Source organism: Lepidochelys kempii, chromosome 3 (genome assembly GCF_965140265.1).
Source record: "Lepidochelys kempii isolate rLepKem1 chromosome 3, rLepKem1.hap2, whole genome shotgun sequence".
In the NCBI taxonomy this organism is placed as follows: Eukaryota; Metazoa; Chordata; order Testudines; family Cheloniidae; genus Lepidochelys; species Lepidochelys kempii.
In genome coordinates this window covers 50391043-50418084 of record NC_133258.1, presented here as the reverse complement: position 1 = coordinate 50418084, position 27042 = coordinate 50391043, and the positions used below count along the sequence as shown (strand labels likewise).

The 27042-nt window shown below is 42.8% G+C and overlaps 1 protein-coding gene across 5 annotated transcripts in view; it reads right to left on the bottom strand.

Annotated features, from left to right (window-relative positions):
• The window catches only part of PHF3 (PHD finger protein 3), an 80457-nt gene extending 54679 nt beyond the window's left edge, over positions 1 to 25778 (bottom strand). For 2 of the 5 annotated variants that reach the window (XM_073336353.1, XM_073336352.1), the window contains exon 1: positions 25497 to 25777. Coding sequence is in view for 3 of the 5 variants with exons in the window: in XM_073336349.1 (XP_073192450.1) it covers positions 7255 to 7498 (244 nt within the window). In the remaining 2 variants the exon portion in view is untranslated. Of the gene's footprint in view, positions 1 to 5203; positions 5293 to 7254; positions 7524 to 25496 lie in introns of those variants that run through there. The other 3 variants (XM_073336349.1, XM_073336350.1, XM_073336351.1) reach the window with 3 other exon arrangements.
• Positions 25779 to 27042: the final 1264 nt, after the last annotated feature.

The window sequence follows — 27042 nt, the reverse complement described above, 5'->3', positions numbered from 1 at the left end:
AAAGCTTATGCTCAAATAAATTTGTTAATCTCTAAGGTGCCATAAGTACTCCTTTTCTTTTTGCGGATACAGACTAACACGGCTGCTACTCTGAATACAGGCAAGGGGAAATTTTCAGCTGCTGCTGAGAGATAGTAGAGATCCCCAATTGTAGCATAAGAACTAAAACCTCTTAACACAGACTCTGTGCTGCAATTTCCATCTTATAGGGGAATCAGCACCATAGAACCTTGTTAATTTCAAAAGCCACTTGAGCTGCAATGCAACTATTTTAACTGTCTGAGACTTGATGAGGAGCATTCAACAGACTCCTGCTGGGAAAGTGATGAGAAAAAGTGGAAGAGTAGAAATGCATACAGGAAGGAAGGAAGGAAGGAAGGAAGGAAAGACAGACCTGAGAAAAGGGCAAAGATAGCAACAAGTAACAGAAATAAACTTTGGAAATATACAAAGAAAGAAAAGGCTACAGTACAGACACAAAATGATACTAAGCAAGGCAAGAGAAGAACTAAAGATAGAGAGATTAACAACAGAAAATAAGCAAGCAAAAGGAAGAAAGTGAAAATCACTGAAGAGAATATAACACTAAAGATAAGTGGGTTATACAGGCATGGGTAATTTGAACAAAAAGGAAAGACAAGGGGAAAAAAATCTGAGTAAGATGTAAAATAGAACATACAGAAAGATGTAATACTGGCAATAAATTTAATGTTTTAAATCTCAGTAATCCAAAGTATTTTAAGAATTTTTAAAATTATAACAGTAGTGTATTAATGTCTCATATTAGTGGTTATTTGCATCATACAGATGTAACTATTTATTTTTACTTACAACTTTTTAAAAAAATCAATTTCTACAAAAGTAAAAAATTACAGCTATTATTAATTAATGGAATATTTCAAAAACCAAGACTTCCACAGTATCCTGGGGGACGGAATTACATTCAAAACTCTGAATTCAACTATAAAATGTACATATTTTCACTGATTTATATTTTCAGTAAAATAATTCTCTCCTCCATAGTCCATTATATACAAAAAATTACTTAGCCCTGGTCTACACTGTGGGGGGGAGAAGGGGCAGGAGAATGGATCTAAGTTATGCAACTTCAGCTACGTGAATAATGTAGCTGAACTCAATGTACTTTGATCGAATTACCGTGGTGTCTTCACCACGGTGAGTCGACTGCTGCCGCTCCCCCGTCAACTCTGCCTGTGCCTCTCGCAGCGCTGAAGTACAGGAGTCGACGGGAGAGCGCTCGGGGGTTGATTTATTGTGTCTAGACTAGACGCGATAAATCGATCCCCGCTGGATCGATCACTGCCCACCAAGAGTGAAGACATACCCTTGACTAAGTGGATATGGTTTACCTTTTGACACATGAGACAAGGTAATTCCAAACTGTAGTTCCAAGCCAGTTTTCCTAAGGCTGCAGCTCTCCATAGCACATTTGACTTTTTCTTATCTCAGTTTGATTTTTTTGTTGGGGGAGAGGGAGGAGTTGGCTGATTATTAGGAACAAAACACCATTATTGCTGCTTTATACTGTTCTTGTCTGCTGCCTCCATCTCTTAACTCATGGTAACAGCAGGAGGAAAAACATACCTGAGTGGCTCCAAGTTTAACTTCAACATATGCTATAAATGCTGCACAAGCAGCTGCACATTTTAACATTTCTACCATGTTGTATACTGTGATTTGATGCAATAGGCCATCAACATGGAAGGTGGGGGATCTAATAGGGAAAGCAGCTACGACTGTACCATGTGCAAGCCTTAGAGTTAGATGAAAGATGTGTAAATCAGGGAACCATCCATATTCAAGTGAATAAAGCTTTCATTAACTTGAAGTTATGCAAATGAAAGTGGATCTTCCCACACTAGTGTTCCATTTCTTAGAATGGTTTCCTGCAATACCAAGATGCAAGGATCTGAATTAAGATTATTCTTTAATTGATAGAGAAAAAAAATCAGTTTTCCACAGTTCTTCAAATTAAGTCACTACTTATATAATTTACACCAACAATCCAAATTCCATATATTTTATTAATTTATCCTCCACTGTTTAAAAGTATATTCATTTAGATCAAAGAGGATCTGCCTGTCGATACACTGTAGACACACTCAATGAACAGTGCTAACAATATCCCCCAGTCAATATTGCCAAAACTGAGGAAGGAAAAAAAAACTAAAAAAGAAACAAACCATTTAGATCTCAAAACATCGGGTTGGACACTTGTTCCTCTCCTTCACCCCAAAAAAGTATTAAATGAAAGATTTGCCATCTCCTTACGCTCTCAGACCAGAAAATCTGAAGAGAAGGATCAAATTACCATCACTGTACAGCCAGACATTCAGAAGTAGCCAAAGTAATAATCCAGTATGGGACTTGATGGAGCACTGAATTCCCATTTAGAAAAGGCAGTTCTACAATATGGAAACTGACTTCACAATTGTCAGTCATGGTAATCTGCTGTTCTGTCAAGTTTGGAAGTAGCAAACAATAAAGAACATCCTCCAACAATTTCAAGTAAAAAAGTTAAAAAATGTCAGAAGTAGAACTATTAAGCCAAATGGTACAAAGAAACTGAATGTATTACTGTATATTTTATTCTTAAAACAGAAGGCCTTCAAATGAGAGAACCACAGGAAGAACAAAAGACTATATGCCAAGGCAACAACAAATGAAGAATGTCAATTTTGTAGTGCTTCATGAATGTATGATACACACATCAAAGGAACTGCCCTGAAATTTCTGTTTCGTGTTTCTCCACCCACCAAGTTGTACTCCAAAAAAAAAAAAAAAGAGCATCTAAACCTTCAAAAGGAGGTTCAATTAAAGTTGGAAAATAGGTCAATGGTCAACTAGAGATAGAAACGCGTGCAGCAAAGCATCAAAATCCTCTATGTCCCAGACGTAACATAAATCAAAATCAATAGAGCAGACATTTCCTCCATCATTTACTTGTTGCAAACCAAATTTTTGACAACATGGAAAGCATTTTTGTTTTGCCAAGACATGAGAAAATTTAGGGAAAGAAAACTGATTGGTTAACTGGCGGACTCAATTTCTCTAAAGAACTAAACTAGTCTCAGAACCACCGTATTGTGGTGGGACATGAAAGTAAGGTTGCTTTTAATGGCAACAGCCAAATAGCGCTAAAATATCTAGCCAATGTGTTGCTTATAGGAAAGGCAAACTTTAGTCAGAAACCATAAATACATTTCATCCAGTGGTTTAAAACAAGATTTAGTAAGGGCCAATACTCGATTATGTTTCCATTATACTCAATAGTCTTTCAAGTGATCCTCCTTTTAGAATTGAGAATGAAACAGCTGGATAGAATGGGAAGGGGCTGGATGTACTGCACTCAGTACAGACTCTCTCACTTTCCAAGTAGTGACCTTATGAAAAAAAAATCATCTAAGAAGTCGTCTTGAATATCTTTTGTAGTTTCTCTCTCTCGTCTTCCTCTTCATGTACCATAAATACCAGGTCCTCCACATGTTCCTAAAATCTTGCTTGGGAGGAGGTTTTTCTGAATTTCAGGAGGGAATCAACCTGCTCAAGAGTAACTATGTTTTAAGAAGCATGATCATTCAGGTTCCACGAAGTAAGCATTAGACACTTAAGATGTGGGTGAGTCAAGGAGCTCTGGTGAATGAGGTCCTGAGAGACTGGAAGTATCCATGGTAGACATACTGATATGTGCTTGGGCACTGGCTTAGTAAAGTTGGATCAGGATTACTGAAGTTAGCGCTGATGTTTCTGGCTATACTGGATGTAAAGAGAAGAGTTGGTAATATTAATGGAGACGCAATCAAAAGAATAATAGGATGTCTTCTTCATGCCTATGGTTGTCAATACGAGAAGGAGAATTTAATTATCTTCCTGTTAGACTGAGTTATGAAGTGGCATACGTATGGAAGGAACCATCTCAATACAATCTGCTCAGAAAACATGCTTGGTTAGCTCTCATTTTCCCTCATCCAGTTTATAGTAGCTGAGCCAATCAGCAAGACTGTTGGTCTTACAGCAGGTGTATATGGCAATATGGCGCAGACCCAAATGTAGAAAATCTTTCTAGCCTCTGTTTTGGCTTTCACTTTTTTCCTGTCTTGATGGTTGAGAAAAGCCATTGTGCACTGGTCACTCTCCATTTGAATGACTACAAAGGAGACTGAGCTATGGGATGGGAGTTCAGACTGGAATCTCTCAATAATGTTAGAAATTGCTGGAATATCTATAATAAGTTTTCTCTTCAAGAGATGATGAAGTAATCATTTCTAATGGACCTCTGAAGTTCAGAGGAATTCTCAACATATGATCCAATATCCTGTATCTGGTAGTTTCAAAGCCTGATCAGAAAGTTCTGAAAGAGGCAGAAGTGGAGCATAGAGATTGTTCTACACAAACCACCATCACAATGAGCAGCAGAAGACACTGGTGTGCCGATACCTAAAGGGGTGTGAGGAATTGTTCAATAAAAGGCCTAAATTTTGTTTTAATTTCTCCTCAGGCACTATTACGAGACCATGTTAATTTTGAATAGAACTCCCAGATGCAAGTGTTTCTGAGATGTGATAAGGGAACTCTTCTGATGGTCCACTATGCACTCAAAGTGTTCCCCAGGAGATTGATAGTGTAGAGCACATTGAAACCTGTCAACTTGCCTGATTTTACTTTCTCCAATAGCTAGTCCAGGTTACAGTACAGCTGCATAGCCTCTCACACAGACTACCAAATCTGCCATCAGCTACATGAACACTCATTGAATGGGGACTGGTAGAAAAACAATGCTTGGAAATGATAATGGTTGTTCCCAACTGCAACGCATAGAAACTGCTGGTGCAAGATCACCTTTAGAATATGGTAAGCCTTCCTTGAGACCGATGAACGAAAAGCAAGACCAGATGCATATCATTATCCCATTGACTCCTCACCGCATGACAGAACTGCACCCCAAAATTTAAGGTTTAATTTATTCTTTTTTAAACAGTATGTTTCTAGCCTTTGAAAGAAAGAAAGAAATTTGAAAGAAAGAAAACCATGAAAATGTGAACAGAGTATAAACCAATGCAATTCAAGTCTGCCCACAGCATGAAACAATAGCTGTCAAAAGGGTGAATTAAGTCTTTTTTTCAGTGGGATGGTAAGTTTGAAACTTAAATATGACAGTTTAAATATCAGTATTGTTAATTACCATAGCTGATCATTTTAGCAAAAACATCCAACTACTGTGCCAAAAGCCCCAACTCCTCTCCATGCAGCTGCCAAATCCTCCAGCTTTGTCCTGACAATTTCTACAAGTTGTTAAAACAAAAATATTTGAAATGCTGAGAAGTACAAGTGTAGGAACAGCACAAAATAAATTGATTTTAATATAAATAAGATCTTCTGTCCTTATTGTAGTATTCATTTTCATATTTCATTCGTTAAAAACTCCACTTATAAATCTAAAAACAGATGTCAAAGAATTTCCACTACAGTGCCACAGAATCCAGGAATGTTACTGCAGAATTTAGGTTCAGCTTGCTATGGAGTACATGGAAACATGAGCATAAGAAAACTTTGTGCGTAGGGGCTGGGGGGGAGGGTGGCGCGGCGGAAGAGAGGAGGGGACTACTACTTTGATTAGAAGAATTGAAGCCCCCATCCCTCCATCCTGAAATGAATTTTGAATACTGAAGTTTTGATGAAGTCTGGCCATATTTCTAATCTTTCTATGACTATGTTTCATTTCTGTTTCTTCAACTCTTTACAAGATAGGTATAAACAGTGTATACACGTATATACACATGGTTATGCATATTTATATGTAGAACATGTGTACCCAAGAAGATGTGCAATATTGACATATCTTAGGATAAGATTCAGCATCCGCAGCAATATCTGGAGGAAATGGAGCAGTAACTCAGATAACAGACTTGTGCATCGTCACTATTCACATAATCCAAATTTTGTCAAAGTCCATGAGCAAAAAGGGAGGATAGTGAGGATTTCATATGTCTAATGTGAAAAACAGCAAGGATTTTTTTTGGGGGGGGGCACTAGCTTTGTAGGTTGAGGGACTATGGGGGATTGGAGAAAAAAGAAGGATGTGAGGGAAGATATTATCTAAGGCTGTCTTTAATCATCATGAAGATGCAGTAAAGGTCAAAATATTTAGTTTTTGCTTTACTGTTCATTTCTAGAAATGCCCTTGTTGTTACTTCCCTTGATCTGTTAGCTGGAGCTATAAAACAGAAAATTAAGTTAAGATGAGAGTCTATTCTAGGTCCTGCAGTAACATAATTTTCTTCCTCACTGTGATGAGGAAATGGTTTTATGTTTTTGGGGGGGGGGGGTTGTTTGTTTTTTTTGGGGGGGGGGGAGGGTTTGGAAAAAAATGATTAAAGTACTTGAACATCTGAAAATGCTGATATAATGAAATCATATCTATAGCTGAAACACTGCAAAGCACTACTGAAATTTCAGTAATGTTATCCATCTTGAGAGTATTTGTACTACACCAATCAACCATGAAATCTTTGAACTTTTAATCATAAGGATGCATAATTAGTGTGCCAGATTTACAATGAACTCAATGTAAATATTCTATCAATGCAAATTAGATTAAAAACTCGCCCAGTGGCTTTTAACAACTTTCAAAAACGTTGTAATACACCTTTCAATAACCATTAAACAATGGTATTCCTCTCTTAAACGTTGCTATGAACTGTTTCAAATTTAAATATATTCTATTACGAAGAACACTGTTAGCGATGGCAATGGTTTGGTTTGAAACCAACCAAATCAGAATGCCTTGGGATCTGGTATCAACTGAGTACTAGAAAGCCTAGAAATATCAAAGTATCTCAGAGCTCTCAGGAACAGTTTGCATCATTCAAGCACTCCTACTGCTAACTCTGCATTGTTGCAATTCTGAAGGCAGCTGGCTACTTTTGCTGGTTAGGTATAGTACTTATGCAAAGCTTAATCAGTACTTTGGTCGGGGAAAAAATTACACATACTGAAGACAAGCCTAAGAAAACCCTGATCCAGACTGGACATCCCCCCCCAAAAAATACAAGTCTTCCTAGATAAGTATTACAGATGCCTTCATATGAAATAAAGAACAGCCTGTGTTTTAATGCCTGGGGCCTAAATCATAAAATAGAAGGGGAAAAACCTCAACTCATCATTTTCTACATTAGCAAAAAGGGATGGCACTAAGTATTTTAAATTGTAGTCTTAAAAAATTGTAAGATTTACCTGTTGAACAAGGCATCTGGAAATTGGGATCATTGCTATCCAAAACAGGCAAACAGAACTGGGCACTTGCAGATCCTAGCATAGGATCCTTATCGCTGAGCATGTTCTTCAGCGAATCCTCTAAGAGATTCTGACTTGTACTAAAATCCTCACAGACTTCATTCTCCAGGTTGGATCCTAGAAATAGGGCATCATCTAAGTGTTCAGTAGGAATTAAATGGTTAAATGTATCAACTATATCCATGAAGACTCCTGTGTGTCTTTCAGCCCTATAGAAAGATAAGAAAAATACCATAAGAAAATAAGCTACAAATTGTGAATAACCTAAAAAACCAATAAGCTGTTTTGGTGGTTGTGTTTTCTAAAGAATGCTTAAGATACTTTAGAATTGTAACAAATTTCTGTTTATTGCTTAGAATGGACTCCTTGGAAACCTAAAAATTTAGTTATCTTTTTTCTTCCCCTCCATCAGCACATACAGACTAGGTTGTTATTGTAGGCTATCAGCACTGAAGTACAGTACTGGCATTTATATGCACATACAGTGAATTGAAACATTCTCTTTAAGAAAGTCTAGCTGGACCTCAATCAAATAAGGGAAAAAATCAAGACCAACCAAATCTGGGCCAACTGTCTTGAAGAAACATCTCTTCACCTTGAAAACTAAAGATCTGATTATCCTCAATTCCCACTGAAAATAACAGATTAGAGGGAGATCAGCAGCTAACAAGATTGGGCCCAAAACTGGAGGGAGAAGAACTACATTCTAGTCCATGCAAAAAGCTACTATGGAAGTGTACACATAGCCATATTTTTAAGATATAAAAATTCAGATATTTCACCTATTATATTCAACTACATTATTATTACTATTATATTCACTACACACAAAAAGCTCTTCGGCTGAAATTCTGGCCCCACTTAAGTCAATGAGAATTGTGTCACTGATTTCACTATTTGTTATTAACTAAGTTGCTATGTTGTATAAGCAAGCCCCAGTGTACTCTACTAGTAAGCTGCACCTATATTATGTGACAAGACTTGTCCTGGTTTCTGTAATACTTCTGTATGACAAATTGGAAATTCTGTTGCAGATTTAGTAATTAATAAAAAAGTGGAGTAAATAACTAAATATTTTAAATGAACAGTTAATATAATTTTACTTTTATATTGTCCTCATATTGTCAGTATGCTCCATGTTTTTGGACCAAAGACAGATAACTGCATTGTAGAAGTAGACAGGGATACAGTGAAAGCTGCTATGTACAATAGCTGGGTAGCGGAAAGTTGGCATGTTGGCACACAATAAGGTTTTCGGAGACTAAGTTTTGGCAGCTAGAAAGTAGTTGAGGCTTTTGGAAAAGGGAAGAAGATGCATATCCTCTCTTGTTCTCTCTTCACCTCATAGCCAGGATCAGAGATTACTTTTTTTAATGAAGGTAGGGGAACAAGACTGTGTGGATCTGGAGCCTTAGCTCTTTCCCAGCCCTCCATTCCAGCAACCCTTGACAGGAAGCAGCTGCTCAACCCAGTACTTACTCCTGCTTACAGCAATAGTTAAGCACATTGAACATTTCTTTTAGAACGATCAACACTGCAGTACTTAGCCATATTCACAGTTAAGGATCAATGCCACAACAAATTCAACCATGTTTTTGTAACAAGTTCATAATACTTTAATCTGACACACATACAATGTGGAATGTGTCCAAAAAACCTGCTTTTTCCCCATGATATGACTGTGTCGATCTACACTGAGTCCATACCTACCACAATCCCTGCTTTTTTCTTTGCAATCTGGGAAAATCTGGACAGTTATCTCATAGTGCCTCAGCAGAGGAAGGAGAACCCAGAGGACATGCACACAAAGAGGCACAAACACAAAGCACTCTGGATGTACTACTGACCAGAGAGCTGGGAATAAGAAAAAAAAACAGCCAAACCAGGTACCCAGAAAGAATTAGGCAATACCAGCCCTACAATAAAAAAAAAAAAAAAAAATCTGTGTTATAACCTGATATAGAAGTCTTGTCTATTTAGAAAATTACACAACAGTGATTTGTTAAAGTGGTGTGTCTGCACTAACCATCCTGGCTAGTATTAAACAATGCTGCAATATGTCCACTTTTAGCATTCCCTATTGCTGTTCCAATTCCACAGCAGAGGCCCCAAAACAGGCATTTGAGGAAGTAGCAAATCAACTGGAGAGACGCTGTACTAAAATGTTTTTAAAATGTGAGCTGTTTAAATAAGCCTTTTGCAGTCTAGAAAAGAGAGTCTATATTTTTTCACTTTACACAGCATAGCCATTCTATTAAAGTACTTTTAAAATAAGAAAAAGCCTTATGATTGTATCCACACAGCACCTTATAAAACAAATATTGTATGCATAAAACTAAAAAAGCTCCAATAGCTCAAAATAAGAAAATAATTGGGAGTATAACATCGTGGAACACTGCTTGGAAGACTAATGAATATGCTGCTCCTGTAATACCAGCCCTTTTCATACAGTATTAGAACTGAAAAGATACAGAGCAACAGATACAGGACACAATGGTTGTGAAATCTGCCCTGAAGGTGTAACTGCAACAGAAATGCTCATGTATTATTACAAACAGTTGCGTGTGTGCGGATACAAGGTGCTCAAAAGTGTTAAGGGTTTAGAATTCACTTACAACACTGAAATCCTTCCTCTATGCCTTTTCCACACTAGAGAAGTTTTCTAAGCCCTGGTCTACACTAGTTTAGGTTGAATTTAGCAGCGTTAAATCGATTTAACCCTGCACCCGTCCACACAACGAAGCCCTTTTTTTCAACTTAAAGGGCTCTTAAAATCGATTTCTTTAATCCACCCCCAACAAGGGGATTAGCACTGAAATCGGCCTTGCCTCGTTGTAGCTGGGGTACTGTGGATGCAACTAGACGGTATTAGCCTCCAGGAGCTATCCCAGAGTGCTCCATTGTGACCGCTCTGGACAGCACTCTCAACTCAGATGCACTGGCCAGGTGGACAAGAAAAGGCCCGCGAACTTTTGAATTTAATTTCCTGTTTGACCAGCGTGGCAAGCTGCAGGTGAGTGCAGAGCTCATCAGCAGAGGTGACAATGATGGAGTCCCAGAATCGTGAAAGAGCTCCAGCATGGACCGAACTGGAGGTACAGGATCTGATCGCTGTGTGGGAAGAGGAATCCGTGCTATCAGAACTCCGGTCCAGTTTTCGAAATGCCAAAACATTTGTCAAAATCTCCCGGGGCATGAAGGACAGAGGCCACAACAGGGACCCGAAGCAGTGCCACATGAAACTTAAGGAGCTGAGGCAAGCCTACCAGAAAACCAGAGAGGTGAACGGCCGCTCCGGGTCAGAGCCCAAAGCATGCCATTTCTATGATGAGCTGCATGCCATTTTAGGGGGTTCAGCCACCACTACCCCAGCCATGTTGTTTGGCTCCTTCAATGGAGATGGAGGCAACACAGAAGCAGGTTTTGGGGATGAGGAAGATGATGATGATGAGGCTGTAGATAGCTCACAGCAAGCAAGTGGAGAAACCGGTTTTCCTGACAGCAAGGAACTGTTTCTCAACCCGGACCCAGTACCCCCCGAACCCACCCAAGGCTGCCTCCCGGACCCACCAGGCAGAGAAGGGACCTCCGGTGAGTGTACCTTTTTAAATAGTATACATGGTTTAAAAGCAAGCGTGTTTAATGATTAATTTGCCCTGGCATTCGCGGCCAGTATAGCTATTAGAAAAGTCTGTTAACGTGTCCGTGGATGGAGAGGAAATCCTCCAGGGACATCTCCATAAAGCTCTCCTGGATGTACTCCCAAAGTCTTTGCAAAAGGTTCCTGGGGAGGGCAGCCTTATTCCATCCACCATGGTAGGACACTTTACCACACCAGGCCAGTAGCACGTAGTCGAGAATCATTGCAGAACAAAGCATTGCAGTGTATGTTTGCTGGCGTTCAAACAACATCCGTTCTTTATCTCTCTGTGTTATCCTCAGAAGAGTGATATCATTCATGGTCACCTGGTTGAAACAGGGTGCTTTTCTTCAGGGGACACTCAGAGGTGCCCGTTCCTGCTGGGCTGTTTGCCTGTGGCTGAACAGAAATGTTCCTCGCTGTTAGTCACGTGGTGGGGGGAGGCAAAATGCAACCTTGTAACGAAACCACATGTGCTGTGTATGTAATGTTAACAACAAGGTTTACCGTGAAAGAGTGTACCCACTGTTCTATAAAATGTGTCTTTTTAAATACCACTGTCCCTTTTTTTTTCCCTCCACCAGCTGCACATGTTTCAAGGATCACAGGATCTTCTCCTTCCCAAAGGCTAGCGAAGATCAGAAGGTGAAAAAAAAGCACCCGTGATTAAATGTTCTCTGAGCTCATGCTGTCCTCCCACACTGACAAAGCACAGACGAATGCGTGGAGGCAGACAATGTCAGAGTGCAGGAAAGCACAAAATGACCAGGAGGAGAGGTGGAGGGCTGAAGCTGATAGGTGGCGGCAGTGTGATGAGAGGAGGCAGGATTCAATGCTGAGGCTGCTGGAGGATCAAACTAATATGCTCTAGCATATGGTTGAGCTGCAGGAAAGGCAGCAGGAGCACAGACCGCCACTACACCCCTGTGTAACCAACCGCCCTCCTCCCCAAGTTCCATAGCCTCCTCACCCAGACACCCAAGAACGCTGTGGGGGGACTCCAGCCACCCAACCACTCCACCCCAGAGAATTGCCCAAGCAACAGAAGGCTGGCATTCAATAAGTTTTAAAGTTGTAAACTTTTAAAGTGCTGTGTGGCCTTGTCCTTCCCTCCTCCACCACCCCTCCCGGGCTACCTTAGCAGTTATCCCCCTATTTGTGTGATGAATAAATAAAGAATGGATGAATGTGAAGCAACCATGACTTTATTGCCTCTGCAAGCGGTGATCGAAGGGAGGCGGGGAGGGTGGTTAGCTTACAGGGAAGTAGAGTGAACCAAAGGGGGCGGGGGATGCGTTTCATCAAGGAGAAACAAACAGAACTTTCACACCATAGCCTGGCCAGTCATGAAACTGGTTTTCAAAACTTCTCCAATGCATACCGTGTCCTCCTGTGCTCTTCTAACCGCCCTGGTGTCTGGCTGCGCGTAACCAGCAGCCAGGTGATTTGCCTCAACCTCCCACCCCACCATAAATGTCTCCCCCTTACTCTCTCAGATATTGTGGAGCACACAGCAAGCAGTAATAACAATGGGAATACTGGTTTTGCGGAGGTCTAACCAAGTCAGTAAACTGCGCCAGCGCGCTTTTAAATGTCCAAATGCACATTCTACCACCATTCTGCACTTACTCAGCCTATAGTTGAACAGCTCCTGACTACTGTCCAGGCTGCCTGTGTATGGCTTCATGAGCCATGGCATTAAGGGATAGGCTGGGTCCCCAAGGATAACTATAGGCATTTCAACATCCCCAATGGTTATGTTCTGGTCTGGAAAGAAAGTCCCTTCCTGCAGCTTTTGAAACAGACCAGAGTTCCTGAAGATGCGAGTGTCATGTACCATGTTGGTGAAACGTCCCTTGTGATCCACCAGTGCTTGCAGCACTATTGAAAAGTACCCCTTGCGGTTTATGTACTCGCCGGCTTGGTGCTCCGGTGCCAAGATAGGGATATGGGTTCCGTCTATGGCCCCACCACAGTTAGGGAATCCATTGCAGCAAAGCCATCCACTATGACCTGCACATTTCCCAGGGTCACTACCCTTGATATCAGCGGATCTTTGATTGTGTTGGCAACTTGCATCACAGAAGCCCCCACAGTAGATTTGCCCACTCCAAACTGATTCCTGACTGACCGGTAGCTGTCTGGTGTTGCAAGCTTTCACAGGGCTATTGCCACTCACTTCTCAACTGTGAGGGCTGCTCTCATCTTTGTATTCTTGCGCCTCAGGGCAAGGGAAAGCAAGTCACAAAGTTCCATGAAAGTGCCCTTACGCATGCGAAAGTTTCACAGCCACTGGGAATCGTCCCAGACCTGCAACACTATGCGGTCCCACCAGTCTGTGCTTGTTTCCCGGGCCCAGAATCGCCATTCCACAGCATGAACCTGCCCCATTAGCACCATGATGCCCACATTGCCAGGGCCTGTGCTTTGAGAGAAGTCTGTGTCCATGTCCTCATCACTCTCGTCACCGTGCTGACGTCGCCTATTCGCCTGGTTTTGCTTTGCCAGGTTCTGGTGCTGCATATACTGCTGGATAATGTGCGTGGTGTTTAATATGCTCCTAATTGCCGAAGTGATCTGAGCTGGCTCCACGATTGTCGTGGTATGGCGTCTGCACAGAAAAAAGGCACGGAACAATTGTCTGTTGTTGCTCTGACGGAGGGAGGGGTGACTGACGACATGGCTTACAGAGTTGGCTTACAGGGAATTAAAATCAACAAAGGGGGTGGGTTTACATCAAGGAAAAACAAAAACAACTGTCACACAGAATGGCCCCCTCAAGGATTGAACTCAAAACCCTGGGTTTAGCAGGGCAATGCTCAACCCACTGAGCTATCCCTCCCCCCGGTATTTCAGGCAGGACTGAATCTCCATCAAACTTTTGAAGGTGCCCCTGTCAGACCCCACTGAAACGATTGTCGACTGTTGATTTCACGGGGGGTGGGGGGGGCGAGTAAATGAATACAAAACAAAACTGGTGTATTCCTTGTTTTAATCCACTCCATCTATCTTTTACATCTTTGGCTGGCAGCAGACGGTGCAGTAGGACTGCTAGCCATCCTCATCTCCTGGCTGCTCGGCAGAAGATGGTGCAATATGACTACTAGCTACCCTCATCTCCTGCCTGCTCGCCAGAAGACGGTGCAATAGGACTGCCGGCAGGACTAAAGAGAATGACCTGGTCGAGTCACTCCTATTTTAGTCCCTGTGCCCATGTCTGCCCAGGTGCTCCTGATCAACCTTACCGAGGTGGCCAAGAGCACCTCGGACATGATGACGATGGTTATCAGGCCTATTGCACCATCTGCTGCCACAAGGCAATGGGCTGCTGCTGTGTATTAATGCAGTACCGCGTCTGCCAGCACCCAGGAGACGTACGGTGACAATGAGCTGAGTGGGCTCCATGTTTGTCTTGGTATCGCGTCTGCACAGGTAACTCAGAAAAAAAGGCACAAAACGATTGTCTGCCGTTGCTTTCATGGAGGGAGGGCCTGATGACGTACCCAGAACCACCCACGACAATGTTTTTGCCCCATTAGGCATTGGGATCTCAACCCAGAATTCCAGTGGGCGGCGAAGCCTGCGAGAACTGTGGGATAGCTACCCATAGTGCAACGCTCCGGAAGTCGATGCTAGCCTCGGTACTGTGGAAGCACTCCACCGAGTTAATGCACTTAATGGACTCAGAGCATTTTGTGTGGGGACACACATAATCGACTATATATAAACGATTTCTAAAAAACTGACTTCTATAAATTTGACCTAATTTCGTAGTGTTGACATACCCTAAGCTTCCCCATGGCTGTTGGCACCAGCCAAGTGACATGGTTGTTCACAACATGGTAACTACTAATACAGTCAGGCCATTGTTAACATACTGTATTTGGAGTAGTTTTAAATGGCACATTGTCTAGGGTAGGGCGTCCAGTTAGCCATCTCTTTTTAACAATGCTGCCAACACTAATGTAGTTGAACAGACTACAAATTCAATCGTGGGATTTAAAAAAAAAAAAAAAAAGACTTGGTGTAGATAATGCTAAAGGACTGTGCGCCAGTCTAGGCCTCTTAAAAGGATTAAACGTGATTAGCTGCCACAACAACTAATTATGTGTGTGGACACAAGCCATGTTTACAGCCAATGACACTAACTGGTCACAAACATCAGGCTATTCTTAATTTTTATAAACAAAAGCTTCTATTTTGGAGAACAATTCTACATCAAGTTCTTCAGCCACAGATCCTGTTCATAACAAAAACATACAGACAGAATACTCAACATTTAAAAGCCTATATCCTCAAAAGCAAGATCAACAATTAAGATTATAGGTCATACCCTTGAAAAAAAAAAAAACAGGCATGAAAATATGATTCAACTCTGACCCACTGTCATTTGTTCCAGTAATAGAAGTTTTGAACTTTTCTGCAATAATTTATACAGCATTGTATGAAATTCAGAAAAATGTTTCTGCTGTTATGGCATGTGGATTCAAATGTCATACCTGTATATCTATCAGTAACAGTGTCCTTCAGAAACTATATTCCATACTGTACAAATACTATATAGAAACATCAGCTGTATAAGTTATCTTTCACACAGCACCTAAGGAATATGAACTTTGAGTAAGATTTTTGTTTTACTTTTAACATCCTTCCAATGAGAATTATATTCCATGCATTAGCAAAATTAGAAGCTTGTTCTTCACTTCTGTTCTAAACAAGGCAATTTTCTGCCCCTAGGGGTTAATGGCTGTTTTTAACATCACTGTTTTGGTTTTTTTTTTTTTTTTTTTTTTAATTTTCAACTTTAATTTCTAGGCTATCGTTAGGAAAAAATGTATTCTAGGTCCACATCACAAATATTTATTGTAGGAACTTGTCAGTCTTCCACAATTTCAGTTAACTTAAAATCTGTCTAGATTCTCACTGTCTCATTGCTTTAGCCTGTCCTTTCCCGTTTTCCAGCTTTAAAAATTCATTTTTTTTCTGCCACTAAATAAACATACTTGATGTCTTTGTATCCCAAAGAGTGCTTGACTAAAATATTGTTATGGTATTATTCAGTGTGGCAGAGATTCATATTGCACGATATCCATCCAGAATTACATTAAAAGTAGTCTACGATGATTATGATTTCCAAGAGAAAAGAATTCGGATATCAAATGTCTCCTCCTTCAAACCAGCCTTGCAGGAGGGTAAAAAAGTATAATATCAGAGGAAGGTGGTGTCCACAAACACTCTTCTTAAATGTGCTTGTCTGTAAGGAACATTACAGATTAGAACAGTCCACCTCAAATTACAACTATTGGTCTTTAATTATACTTTCCATTTACATATTCTGGATTTTCTTTGGATACACTTAAATGTATTCTTTAGTTGCCTTTTTCTTTAAGTGTCAGCTTTTTTTTTTTTTTTTTTTTTTTGAAGAGTCTACTTCCACTTACTGTTAGCTTATTATGTAAATCAGGTTTCATATTTTTCTGTTATAATTAACTATAACTAACATCAACTATAGTTGATGTTAACTATAATTTACCTTTCTTAAAACCTTTATTTTAACCTGATACTGCTCTGCATATATTAGTTCACAACACTCATTTTATATTCCTAAATTTAAATTAGCCAAGTCTCATACAATCAAACTTTTAAGTCAAGTGGACTCAGATGAAGACAGAGAATCAAGTTCACTTTTTTAAATGTAAAGTATAATATAAATTTAACTCAGGCTATGAATAATGGAATCTGGCAGAACCTAAACTGAAGGAAAAAGCAAAATTTACAGAGTTTTAAGATGTTCCTTACCTAACTGCTAATTAGAATGGTAAATGTTGACAATGGTATTAGCTGAGCTAATCAATTAAGTCTTCTGCTGCTGTAGAAGTATAATGTATTAAGGATAAAGTATAATTAGTTCCATTCTTTTTACATATTTTTCTGAATAGTGTTAATGAAGTCCCCTGGAACAAGTGTGCATATTTTGTGTAGAGTATATGATTGTACTAAGGCCCAACCCCTGGATGGGGTAGACCCCTGTGCCCATATGTAGTCATTTGCGGGACCAGGGCCTAAGTCTCATACACTAAACAATGCAGCCTCTTCAACAAGGACTTTGTTGGCTTTGAGACTAGTCAATGACCAAAGTTTTAAAAAAACGTCTGTACACAATCATGGGAAATGAGTTGCACCCTATATGAGGATTCCACAATAAAGGCCAGAAAAGGTTATCAAATGGCATATAGCCCTACTATGATAAAATGTCAGACTGGGAGGCAAAAGAGGAAAGCTCCATCGTAGCTGGTATGAAATTAACTACATTCAAACAGAAAAATCCTTTTTAATCTTATGTTGAATACCGTACCGTAAATAACCCAAGTGAAAGGAGCATTCATCATATTAAATTTAGTTTACCTTCCCCCTTTCTCCTCCCCAGGATTTTAAATGTCCAGAGCCACCACAGATTGATGACAACCTGGGAGACCTTGGTTAAATCACATCCACCAAGGAATTTCACTTCAGAGAAGAGAGACACAGTAGAAATAAATAAGTTTTAAAACCACCTGTCCTTTTATAATCAAAGCAAACAGAAATATAATATGGGTTTGACACTCCTCTGATTCAAGTTATTGTGGGTTGTATTTTAATGCCAGAAGCTATTATTGGTATTACAGTAGTGCTTAGAGGCCCAAACTGAGAGAAAGCCCAATTGTACCAGGCACTGTACTGACACACAGCAAGCATCTGTGCCGGGGCGGGCAAACTTTTTGGCCCAAGGGCCACATCGGGGTTGTAAAACCGTACGGAGGAACAGCCTGGCCCCCACCCCCATCCGCCCCCATCCGCCCCCTTCCACTTCCCACCCTCTGACTGCCCCCCTCAGAACTGCCAACCCATCCAACCCCCCCACTCCTTGTCCGCTGACCACCCCCTACTGGGACCCCCACCCCTACCTGCCCCCCAGGACTCCACCCCCTAACCCAACCCCCCTTCTCCCTGTCCCCTGACTGCCCTGGCCACCTATCCACACCCCCGCCCCTGACAGCCCCCCCAGGACTCCCACCCCCTATCCAACCGCCCTCTGCTCCTCATCCCCTAACTGCCCCCTCCTGGGACCTCCCACCCCTAACTGCCACCCAGGATCCCACCCCCTTATGCAACCCCCCCTGCTCCCTATCCCGACTGTCCCCTCAACTCCTATCCACACACCCCCGCTCCCTATATCCTACCCACACCCCCGTCCCCTGACAAGGCCCCTGGGACTCCACTACCAACCCGCCCTGTTCCCCATCCCCTGAGCACCCCTCCAGAACCTCCACCCCATCCAACCGACCCCTGCTCCCTGACTGTCCCCCAGAACCCCCCGCCCCCTTACCTAAGCCCCCCGCTCCCCACTCCCTTACCATGCTGTTCAGAGCAGCAGGAGCTCGCAGCCCCGCCACCCAGCCGGAGCCAGCTGCGCTCCCCAGTAGGAGCAGCAGGCCAGAGCGCTGGCGGTGTGGCTGCGGGAGAGGGGGAATAGCAGGGGAGGGGCCAGGGACTAGCCTCCCCGGCCAGGTGCTCAGGGGCCGGGCAGGATGGTCCTGCGGGCCAGATGTGGCCCGCAGGCCGTAGTTTGTCCACCTCTGGTCTATGCCCCATACTGTTTACAATCTAAACAGACAAAAACAAATGTTCAAAGGGGAACAGAGATATAGAGATGTGAAGTGACTTGCTTGAGGTCACACAGCATGTTAGTGGCAGAATGGATAATAGCACTCAGGTCTCATGACTCCAAGGCCAATGTGCCTTATCCACTGGACCACTCTGCCTCAAGTCCAATAATCAAGAGCAACTAATACACGTCACAGAGGAAAAAATATCTGGTATGACCACCAATTTCTGCTGAGCATCTGAGTTCCTACATAACTACAGGATAATAGTTTTAAGGTTATAAAATTTATCTTGGCAGTGTCTTTAAAAAAAAAAAAGATACAAAGCTTGGTGGAAACATGGCTGAATTTGGTCTCTTTCCAGCTGTTCTTCAATTTCATTCCAATCACAAAGCCATAAAAAAGATGTGCCTAATAGTAGTCTCTACTCAAAAGAATACCATCAATACTAGTATAGTCGTAGGTCAGGTCTAAGGCACATTGGCCGCACTGTATGCTTGCCCAGCACTCAGTCCCTTACTTTCATTCATAGATCCCAAGGCCAGAATGGACAACTGTGATCATCTAGTCTGAAGTCCTGTATAATAAAGACCATAGAACTTCCCCAAAATAATTCCTTGAGCATACCATGACCCTCGGTAAATTGTTCCAACGGTTAACTGTTCTCACCACTAAGAACGTATGCCAGTCTGAATTTGTCTAGTTTCTACTTCTAGACGCTGGATTGTGTTAATTCCTTTCTCTGCTAGACTGAAGAGCCCATTATTAAATATTTGTTCCCTGTGTACGTACTTCTAGACTATAATCATGTCACTCCTTAACCTTCTCTTTGGTAAGCTAAATATATTGAGCTCCTTGTATCAATCAGTATAAGGCATGTTTTTTAACCCTTTAATTGGTCTCATGGGTCTTCACTGAACCCTCTCCAATTTATCAACACCAACATTTTTTCTACGGTTACTGCTTCCCAGAATAGATGCTTCCACATCCTGTAAGTATTGCCTACATATGCATACATTTACATTTAGCCATATTAAAAACACATACTGTTTGCTTGTGCCCATGTTACCAAGCAATCCATATCACTCTGAATTAGTGACCCGTCCTCTTCATTATTTACCACACCCCACATTTATGTGTCATCTGAAAACTTTATCAGTAACTATTTTATGTTTTCTTCCAGGTTATTGATACAGATGTTAAACAGTACAGGTCCAAAAGCCAATCCCTGCAGGACCCCACTGGAAACACAGCCACTCCATGACAATTCCCCATTTACAGTTAGATACCTATCAGTTAGCCAGCCAGTTTTAAACCCTTTAATGCATGCCATGTTAATTTCATATTGTTTCACATTTTTTAACCACAACTGTCATGCAGTACCAAGTAAAACACCTTACTGAAGTCTAAAAATTACATCAAGATTATTACTTTTATCAACCAAATTTGCAATCTCAAAATAAAAAGATACCAAGTAGTTTGACAGGATCTATTTCAAATAAACCCATGTTGATTTCCATTCATTACATTATCTTTCTTTAATTCTTTCTTAGGTGAGTCCTGTATCAGCCACTCCATTATTTTGCCGGGGATTGGTGTCAGGCTCATAGGCCTATAACTACTTGAGTCATCCCATTACAAAATTGGCACATTAGCTTTCTTCCAGTCTCCTGGAACTTCCTCAGTGCTCCAAGACTTATTGAAAATCAACATTAATGGTCTAACACGCACCTCAGCAAGCTCTTTTAAAACTATTAGATGCAAATTATCTTGACCCAGTGATTTTAAAATGTCTAACTTCAGTAACTTCTGTTTAGCATCCTTCAGAGATACCATGGAATGGAAAGAGTATCACCATATGATAAGACTATGTCTTCTGTTCCCTCCCCCCAAATACAGAACTGAAATATTTATTGAACACTTCTGCCTTTTCTGCATCATTATAATTTTACCATTTCCGTCTAGTACTGGACCAATACCATTGTTAGCATTCTTTGTGTTCCCAATATATTTTGAAAACTCCTTATTGTCCTTTTTCTGCTGACCATAGATTTCTCCTTGTGTCCCTTTGCTGCACTTATCAGTTTTCTACAACTCCTAACACCTGATTTATATTCATCATCATCATCATCAACTTCTCCTTTCTTCCATTTGTTATATTATTATTATTTTATAGCTGCCTTCACTTTCCCTCTAAACCAGATCAGTTTTGTAACCCGTGCACCTTCTTCCTCAATTGTGGCTTCCTGGGCATCTAGTGAGGTGTTCTTAAATGATTCCCAATAACCATTCATGTTTTTTCTAATTAAATTCCATGCTGATTTGACTCAATTGTTTTCAGCTTTGGGAAATTATCCTTATTTTAGCATCAAGTATTACAGGAATTTACTCTTCATCAGATTGTTTTCTGACTCTTCTAACCTGCTCTTATCTTTCTTCCCCCACCTTAAAATTTTTTTTATAAATTAGTCTACCAGAAGCATCTGCTAATGAGAGACCTGTTGAAATGTCAACAGCCTGACACAGCTTCCCAATAGACATTTTGGGAGCAAACAATTTGATTAGTTTTAAGAAAGAACTGGACAAATTTATGAGTTCTATTGTATGACACAGTTGCTTGTAATGGGAGGGGGAAGCGCTCAGCAGCCCCAAGGGCTCACTTCCAGTCTATGTCCCAGTTTTATGTTCCTAAAATGCTCATGCTTCAGCCATCCACCTGCAGGGGTCATGAAGGGATTCCTTCCCCCACCCCATATATCTCCCCCACAGTGTATTCTGATTTTGTTTGTTTTGTCTCCTTCCTCTGAAGCATCAGAAGTGGTCACAGCTGGAGTGGGGGCACTGAAGCATCAGAAGTGGTCACAGCTGGAGTGGGGGCACTGGATGGGGTGGGCCAGTGATCTAAGGTGGGCACCAAGCATTCTCTATCAAGTACTTGCTGGCTGGTTCTTGCTCACCTGCTCAGGGTCTAACTATTCACCATATGTTGGGTCAGGAAGGAATTTCCCCCCAGGAAAACCCCCCAGGTTACATTGGCTGTGATCTTGGACAGGTTTTGCCTTCTTGTGCAGGTCACTTGCCGAGATTACCTGGTATCTCTCACTTACTCATTGCCATGCCATTACAGGGGCCTTGGTGCACCTTGATCCTGACTGTTCTCCCTGTAGCACAGAATAGTCTAGTATTCTGTGGGCTGCTATACTTTGGTTTAATTTTAGTTGTTGGGTGCTGGGTTTAGTATGCGGAGCTGGGTGGCATTGGTGGCTCGTGATATACAGGAGATCAGACTAGGTGATGTGTGTCCCTTCTGACCTTAAAGTCTATGACTCTATAATTAAGTCAATTAAGCCTAATTAAAGTAGGTAGAATTATTTATATGACCACCTTGAACATTCAGTCTTTCATCACTGATGGACAGTAGACCCCTTAGCACTAGCTTGCTCAGTACTTCAAAGGAAGCACCTAACCAGTCAAAAAGGTATTTTAGGGTATTTCTCTAACAAAAAGATCCAGTAATCATGATCCAAGATAATTATGTTAATAAACCAGAACTAGGTAAAGGTCTCAGTCAGAAGGGAGATATAATGTTTTTAAAAATGGCAAGGATCTGGAGAGGAAAACAGAAAGGAGAAAGACTGTACTCACAAAAGTGAAATCTTTCACAACCATTTACAAGATCCTACCAGCAATTTTCCACCCTGAACAGATTAGCCCCCGCTACCACCCATTCCCTACTCAATAAAATATGCCTCTTTCCCTTTCTTTGCAGCAAGAAGAGGTACAACTACATCCATTCTAAAGTTTTCTATATTTTTTTGATCATAATACTCATACACCTTGACCATACTAAATAGTTATTCTCTCTTCTTGGTTTTTACACCCATCAAATTGTCAAAAACTTGTTATAAAGCATTTAAAAACTGTACATGCTGTAAATGCTAAGTATTAGTCATAACATGTCAAACTGTACATATTTTTTTAGTGCCAATAGGTCAATCCATCCAGCCCCAGAAATTCCTTTCAGCTTAGCACTATTCTGATAAAGAGTTGCTATGAACTACACTTACGGACAGATTTTTAAAATATTTAAACACCTGAAGATGCAGCCTACTAGGATTTTCAAAAGCTCCTAAATCCCGCTGCATGATGATGATGTTGTTTCACTCGTGCAATTTAAACAGGGTATTATCCCACACCTCTTTTACATGCTATCCAATTTTTTTTTTATTAGTTTTGTGGTCAGATCACAATGTAGGCTCATATCCAAACTGCTTTGCATTGCAACCTTATTATTGACCTTATTAAAGACCTTATTGCTTTCCAAAACTTTCCCATATACATAAGATCAATTCTCCCAGATGCACAAACGCAAGCTAATACATGTTTTGTATCTCCAGCACATATTTCTTTCCTTACTGGTGAGTGACACACCTTGATTAAGTATAGTTTGTAAACTGAATATTTTTATTAGTTTTCATATCATCACATACTTAAACTAAAAACAGGGCTAAAATAATTCCATGTGGCACCAAACTAGACTGTTCCACAGTTTACCCTTTATTTACATTCTAAGTCACTTTCAGTCTATGTGCTAAAGCCAACGCCAATTTGAATTAAAATATTAGGAAATGAAGGGAATGTAATGGATATAATAGATCTAGGCTATAACTAAAGATCTCGAAACAGAAGTTTTCAATTAAGATTATTTTCAGACAATAATTCAACAAGTTACAGTCCAGCAAGTGACTGTGCTGTGTTAAACCTACCCAATATCCTACACGAACTGATATCGTTACACCGGTTAACCTTGGAACTACTCATTACCTCTATAAGTTAACTGACTGGGCAATATAGTACAGCTCATATAGGTGAAGTCATCCAGTTTTTTTCCAATCTAAATGCTAATGATTGTTCAGAAATAGAGCGGGTTTTGACTCCAGATTTAGAATGTATCTAAAGTCATTTGTACAGAAAACAGAGTTACAGCTTCTCAAGAAAAGGATGTCGGAGAGATGACATAAATGGCTGTGGGTAAATTATGGGTAAATGTAAAACATAACATCCTCATCCATTTATTGGACAGTTTAATAATTATTCCAAGAAATATAAAATCTAACATTTTAAACTGATCCTATACATAAAATGCTTAACCACGTAATATAATTGTATTAGTATGTTTAATACATCTATTAAACCAATTCAAGTGCAAATCTACTATTTTAATTGAAAGGAGTTATACATTTGTTTACCCTCCTTAAAGTCTATTTGCATCAAAAACATTTTTATTAGTTTTGGTGAATTTGTACTAATTTTTAAAAGCCACCAAAAGACAGAGCAAATCTTGTAGTCTCCAGAAATCAAATAATCTATTTATAAAATACATGAAAGCAGGTACAAGAATTAAATTTTGAATACTCTATTCTGTATAAATATTCCATTATGTGCTGACCCTCTCCAGCTTTCATTCTTCAAAACACTTCATGAGAGTTACCCATAAACAGAGCATCTCCATATCCAAATCTCCCACTCCATGGTCCGCAGCATCTTTCAGACTGCAGACAGTGAGGAAGGTACGCATGGTACTCATGCTAATTTGGGAATAGCTACCATAATGCATAATGTGTATTACACTTTGACAAACTCCGTTCATCAGGAAGGTGGGTTATTTTCCCTCATCTCTTTTACTTGTAACCCCCACAAGAAATACTGTAGAAAGATGCTTAATGCAGAGATTTTTGTCTGTTCTGATGCCAGGTTTAGGAGTATGGTGGGGAGAAATAAATCAGTGGAGGTCAGGGGGCAAATAGCAGGGTCTGAGTCACTGGAAGTTGTTTGGGGGGGGGGGGGAGGGAATAACAAGGAATGGTTGAGCAAGGGAGTGAGAGGAGCTGCAGAAGGTCCAATCATCACTCATCTGGGATTGAGGGGAGTAAGAACGTGTGTGGCTAAAGATAACTGCAGCGGGATTTGGATCAGCAATGGATGCAGGAGCAGGTGCTAGAGAAGGGACTCAGATCAGTATGGGTGGTGTGTGTATGGGGGAGTGGGAGGTACAGTAACTGGTCCTGGGGAACAGTATAGTAGGGCCCAGATTGGCAACATGGTGTGTACTGGGGAAGTACAGTAATGGGTGCTGGTGCACTGTGTGAGTGTGTGTGTATTGGGAGGAGGAGGTACAGCAAGGGATATAGGACTGGGTCCAGCAGGCCCAAGTCACTAGCATGCTCCCAGGGAGGGGGGACGGAGGAGTGTAAAGGAGGCCCAGGTCAATAGTGGGGGGGAGGAATGGGGAGGAGAGTGTAGGAGGCGGGGCAAGGAGGAGTGAGGGAAGGATAGGAGGCCAGGTCAGCTACAGGCCCCGGGGAAAGTGTGTGTAGCAGGCCCCAGGGGACAAGGGTGAGAGCAGAGTAACAGGCCCAGGTCAGTGGCGGGGGAGTGGGAAAGGCAGCAGGCCCAGGGCAAGGGAAGGCCCTGAGGGGGGAAAGGCAGCAGGCCCGGGACAGGGGGGAGGACCACAGGGCAGGAGAAGGCCGGGGGGAGGGGGAGAGGAAGGTAGGAGAGCCACAAGGCAGGAGAAGGCCAAGGGTAGCCAGGGCCGGGTTCGCCGGCTCCTGCTTGCTGTGGGGGCGGGCAGCATATCCCGGGGCCGCCCCCGAGAAAGGGGTAGGGGCGACTCTAGCTCGGCGGCCCCGGGCTCCCCCCGGCCAGTGCCAGCGTGGTGGCGGCCTCGCCGGAGCGGAGAGAGGCCCACGGCAGCCACCGCAGAGGCCCCTGCGCCAGGCCGCGCCGCCTTCCCGCCGCTGCTTCGGCCCCAGCCGGACCGGAGGGTGAACGCGGAGAGGGCCCGACGCGGCCGCACAACCGGCCCTTCGCCGCTGTGCCCGGGGGCGGCAACTCACCCTTACTCCGCCGCCCAGCGCTGCCCCGCGGCCAAGGTCCGGGAGGAGGACGGCGGCGGCCGCGCAGGAGGAGGAGGCGGCGGCGTGCGCGCGCGCCCGCGGCTCCCTCCTTGTTCGGGGGGGGGGGGGTGCGCTCAGCTGCCCACCCCCCGCGTTGCCCCTTGCTTCAGGTGGTCCCGCCCGCTCGGCCTGGCGCTCGCTGCCGACCGCCGCGTGCCCGTGTACGCGCCCCCCGCCGCGTGCGTGAGGCGAGCGGAGCCGCGCAGCCCAGCTCACGTGACCGCTGTGTTTACTGGAGGCCGGGCATGGGGCGCATGCGTAACAGCCTTAAGGGCAGCGCGCCGAAGGCAACGCCTCGGGCATCGGGGCTGCTTCGCACGGCGCGCGAGGGCAGAGGTGCTGACCTGCCCTGTCTCGGCGCCTATTTCGCCGCAGCCCCGGCCGGGCGGCGTGTAGCTTCACGCGTTACCCTCCGGCTCCCGCCGCACAACGTAGCCGGATCCTGGGGCGGGCGCCGGGCAGTCCTGCCGGGCAAGGGGCTCGGCCGCTTCCGACTGTCACCGGGGGCCCTGGCGGGCCGTTGGCGCTGAAGGCCTCAGCTCCGGGCTCTCCCCGTAGAGCCACGGGCTTTCCGCGCACAGGCCCACAGGGGAGGGGGGCACATACTTCTGGGGAGGCCCTGAGCCCGCTGCGCTGAGACCCTGTTTAATAACTGGGGGAGGGGGTAGCTCTGCCCAGGCCCTGGCGACCCTTCCCAGCCTGGACACACGGATCAATCACAACAGCTGCAAACTCCGTCTGGGGGTGGGGGGGTGTCGCTTCAGCCTTTTGGTTGCAAAGAACTTCAAACGTTTGAGTGTTTCAACACGAAAGTAGCTGTGGTTAAGAAACTCCTTCGCTAAGCTTCTGTCTTCTGCTCTCCTGCCATGTTAGCCCCAAAGGGGTTAAACTAGCAACCCAGAACAGCCTAGGTGGAGCTCTGCACAGTGCATGCAAGCAGCTGGGAGGCACAGGAGATCTCAGTGGCACAGATTTCTTCCTACGGCAATGTTTCAGAGTATGCATGTGATGAAGTGAGCTGTAGCTCAGGAAAGCTTATGCTAAATTGGTTAGTCTCTAAGGTGCCACAAGTACTCCTTTTCTTTTTCCTACTGCAATAGCATCCCACAGAAGGGCTGAGCCAGTGGGTGTGCCCTATGGACCCAGAGCAAGAAACTGACTTGTCTGTAGGCAAGGGCTGGCCTGTCTCCCAAGATTTGTGAGAGTGTTGGGTCATCCTTCAGGATAGGTTGTAGATCCTTAATAATGTGTTGGAGGGGTTTTAGTTGGGGGCTGAGGAGACGGCTAGTGGCGTTCTGTTATTTTCTTTGTTGGACCTGTCCTGTAGTAGGTGACTACAAGCTGTCAAGAACACTATCCCCGATAATGTCACGGCTAACCTGGTGGCTGAACTTTGTGACTTTGTCCTTACCCATAACTATTTTACATTTGGGGACAATGTATACCTTCAGATCAGCAGCACTGCTATGGGTACCCGCATGGCCCC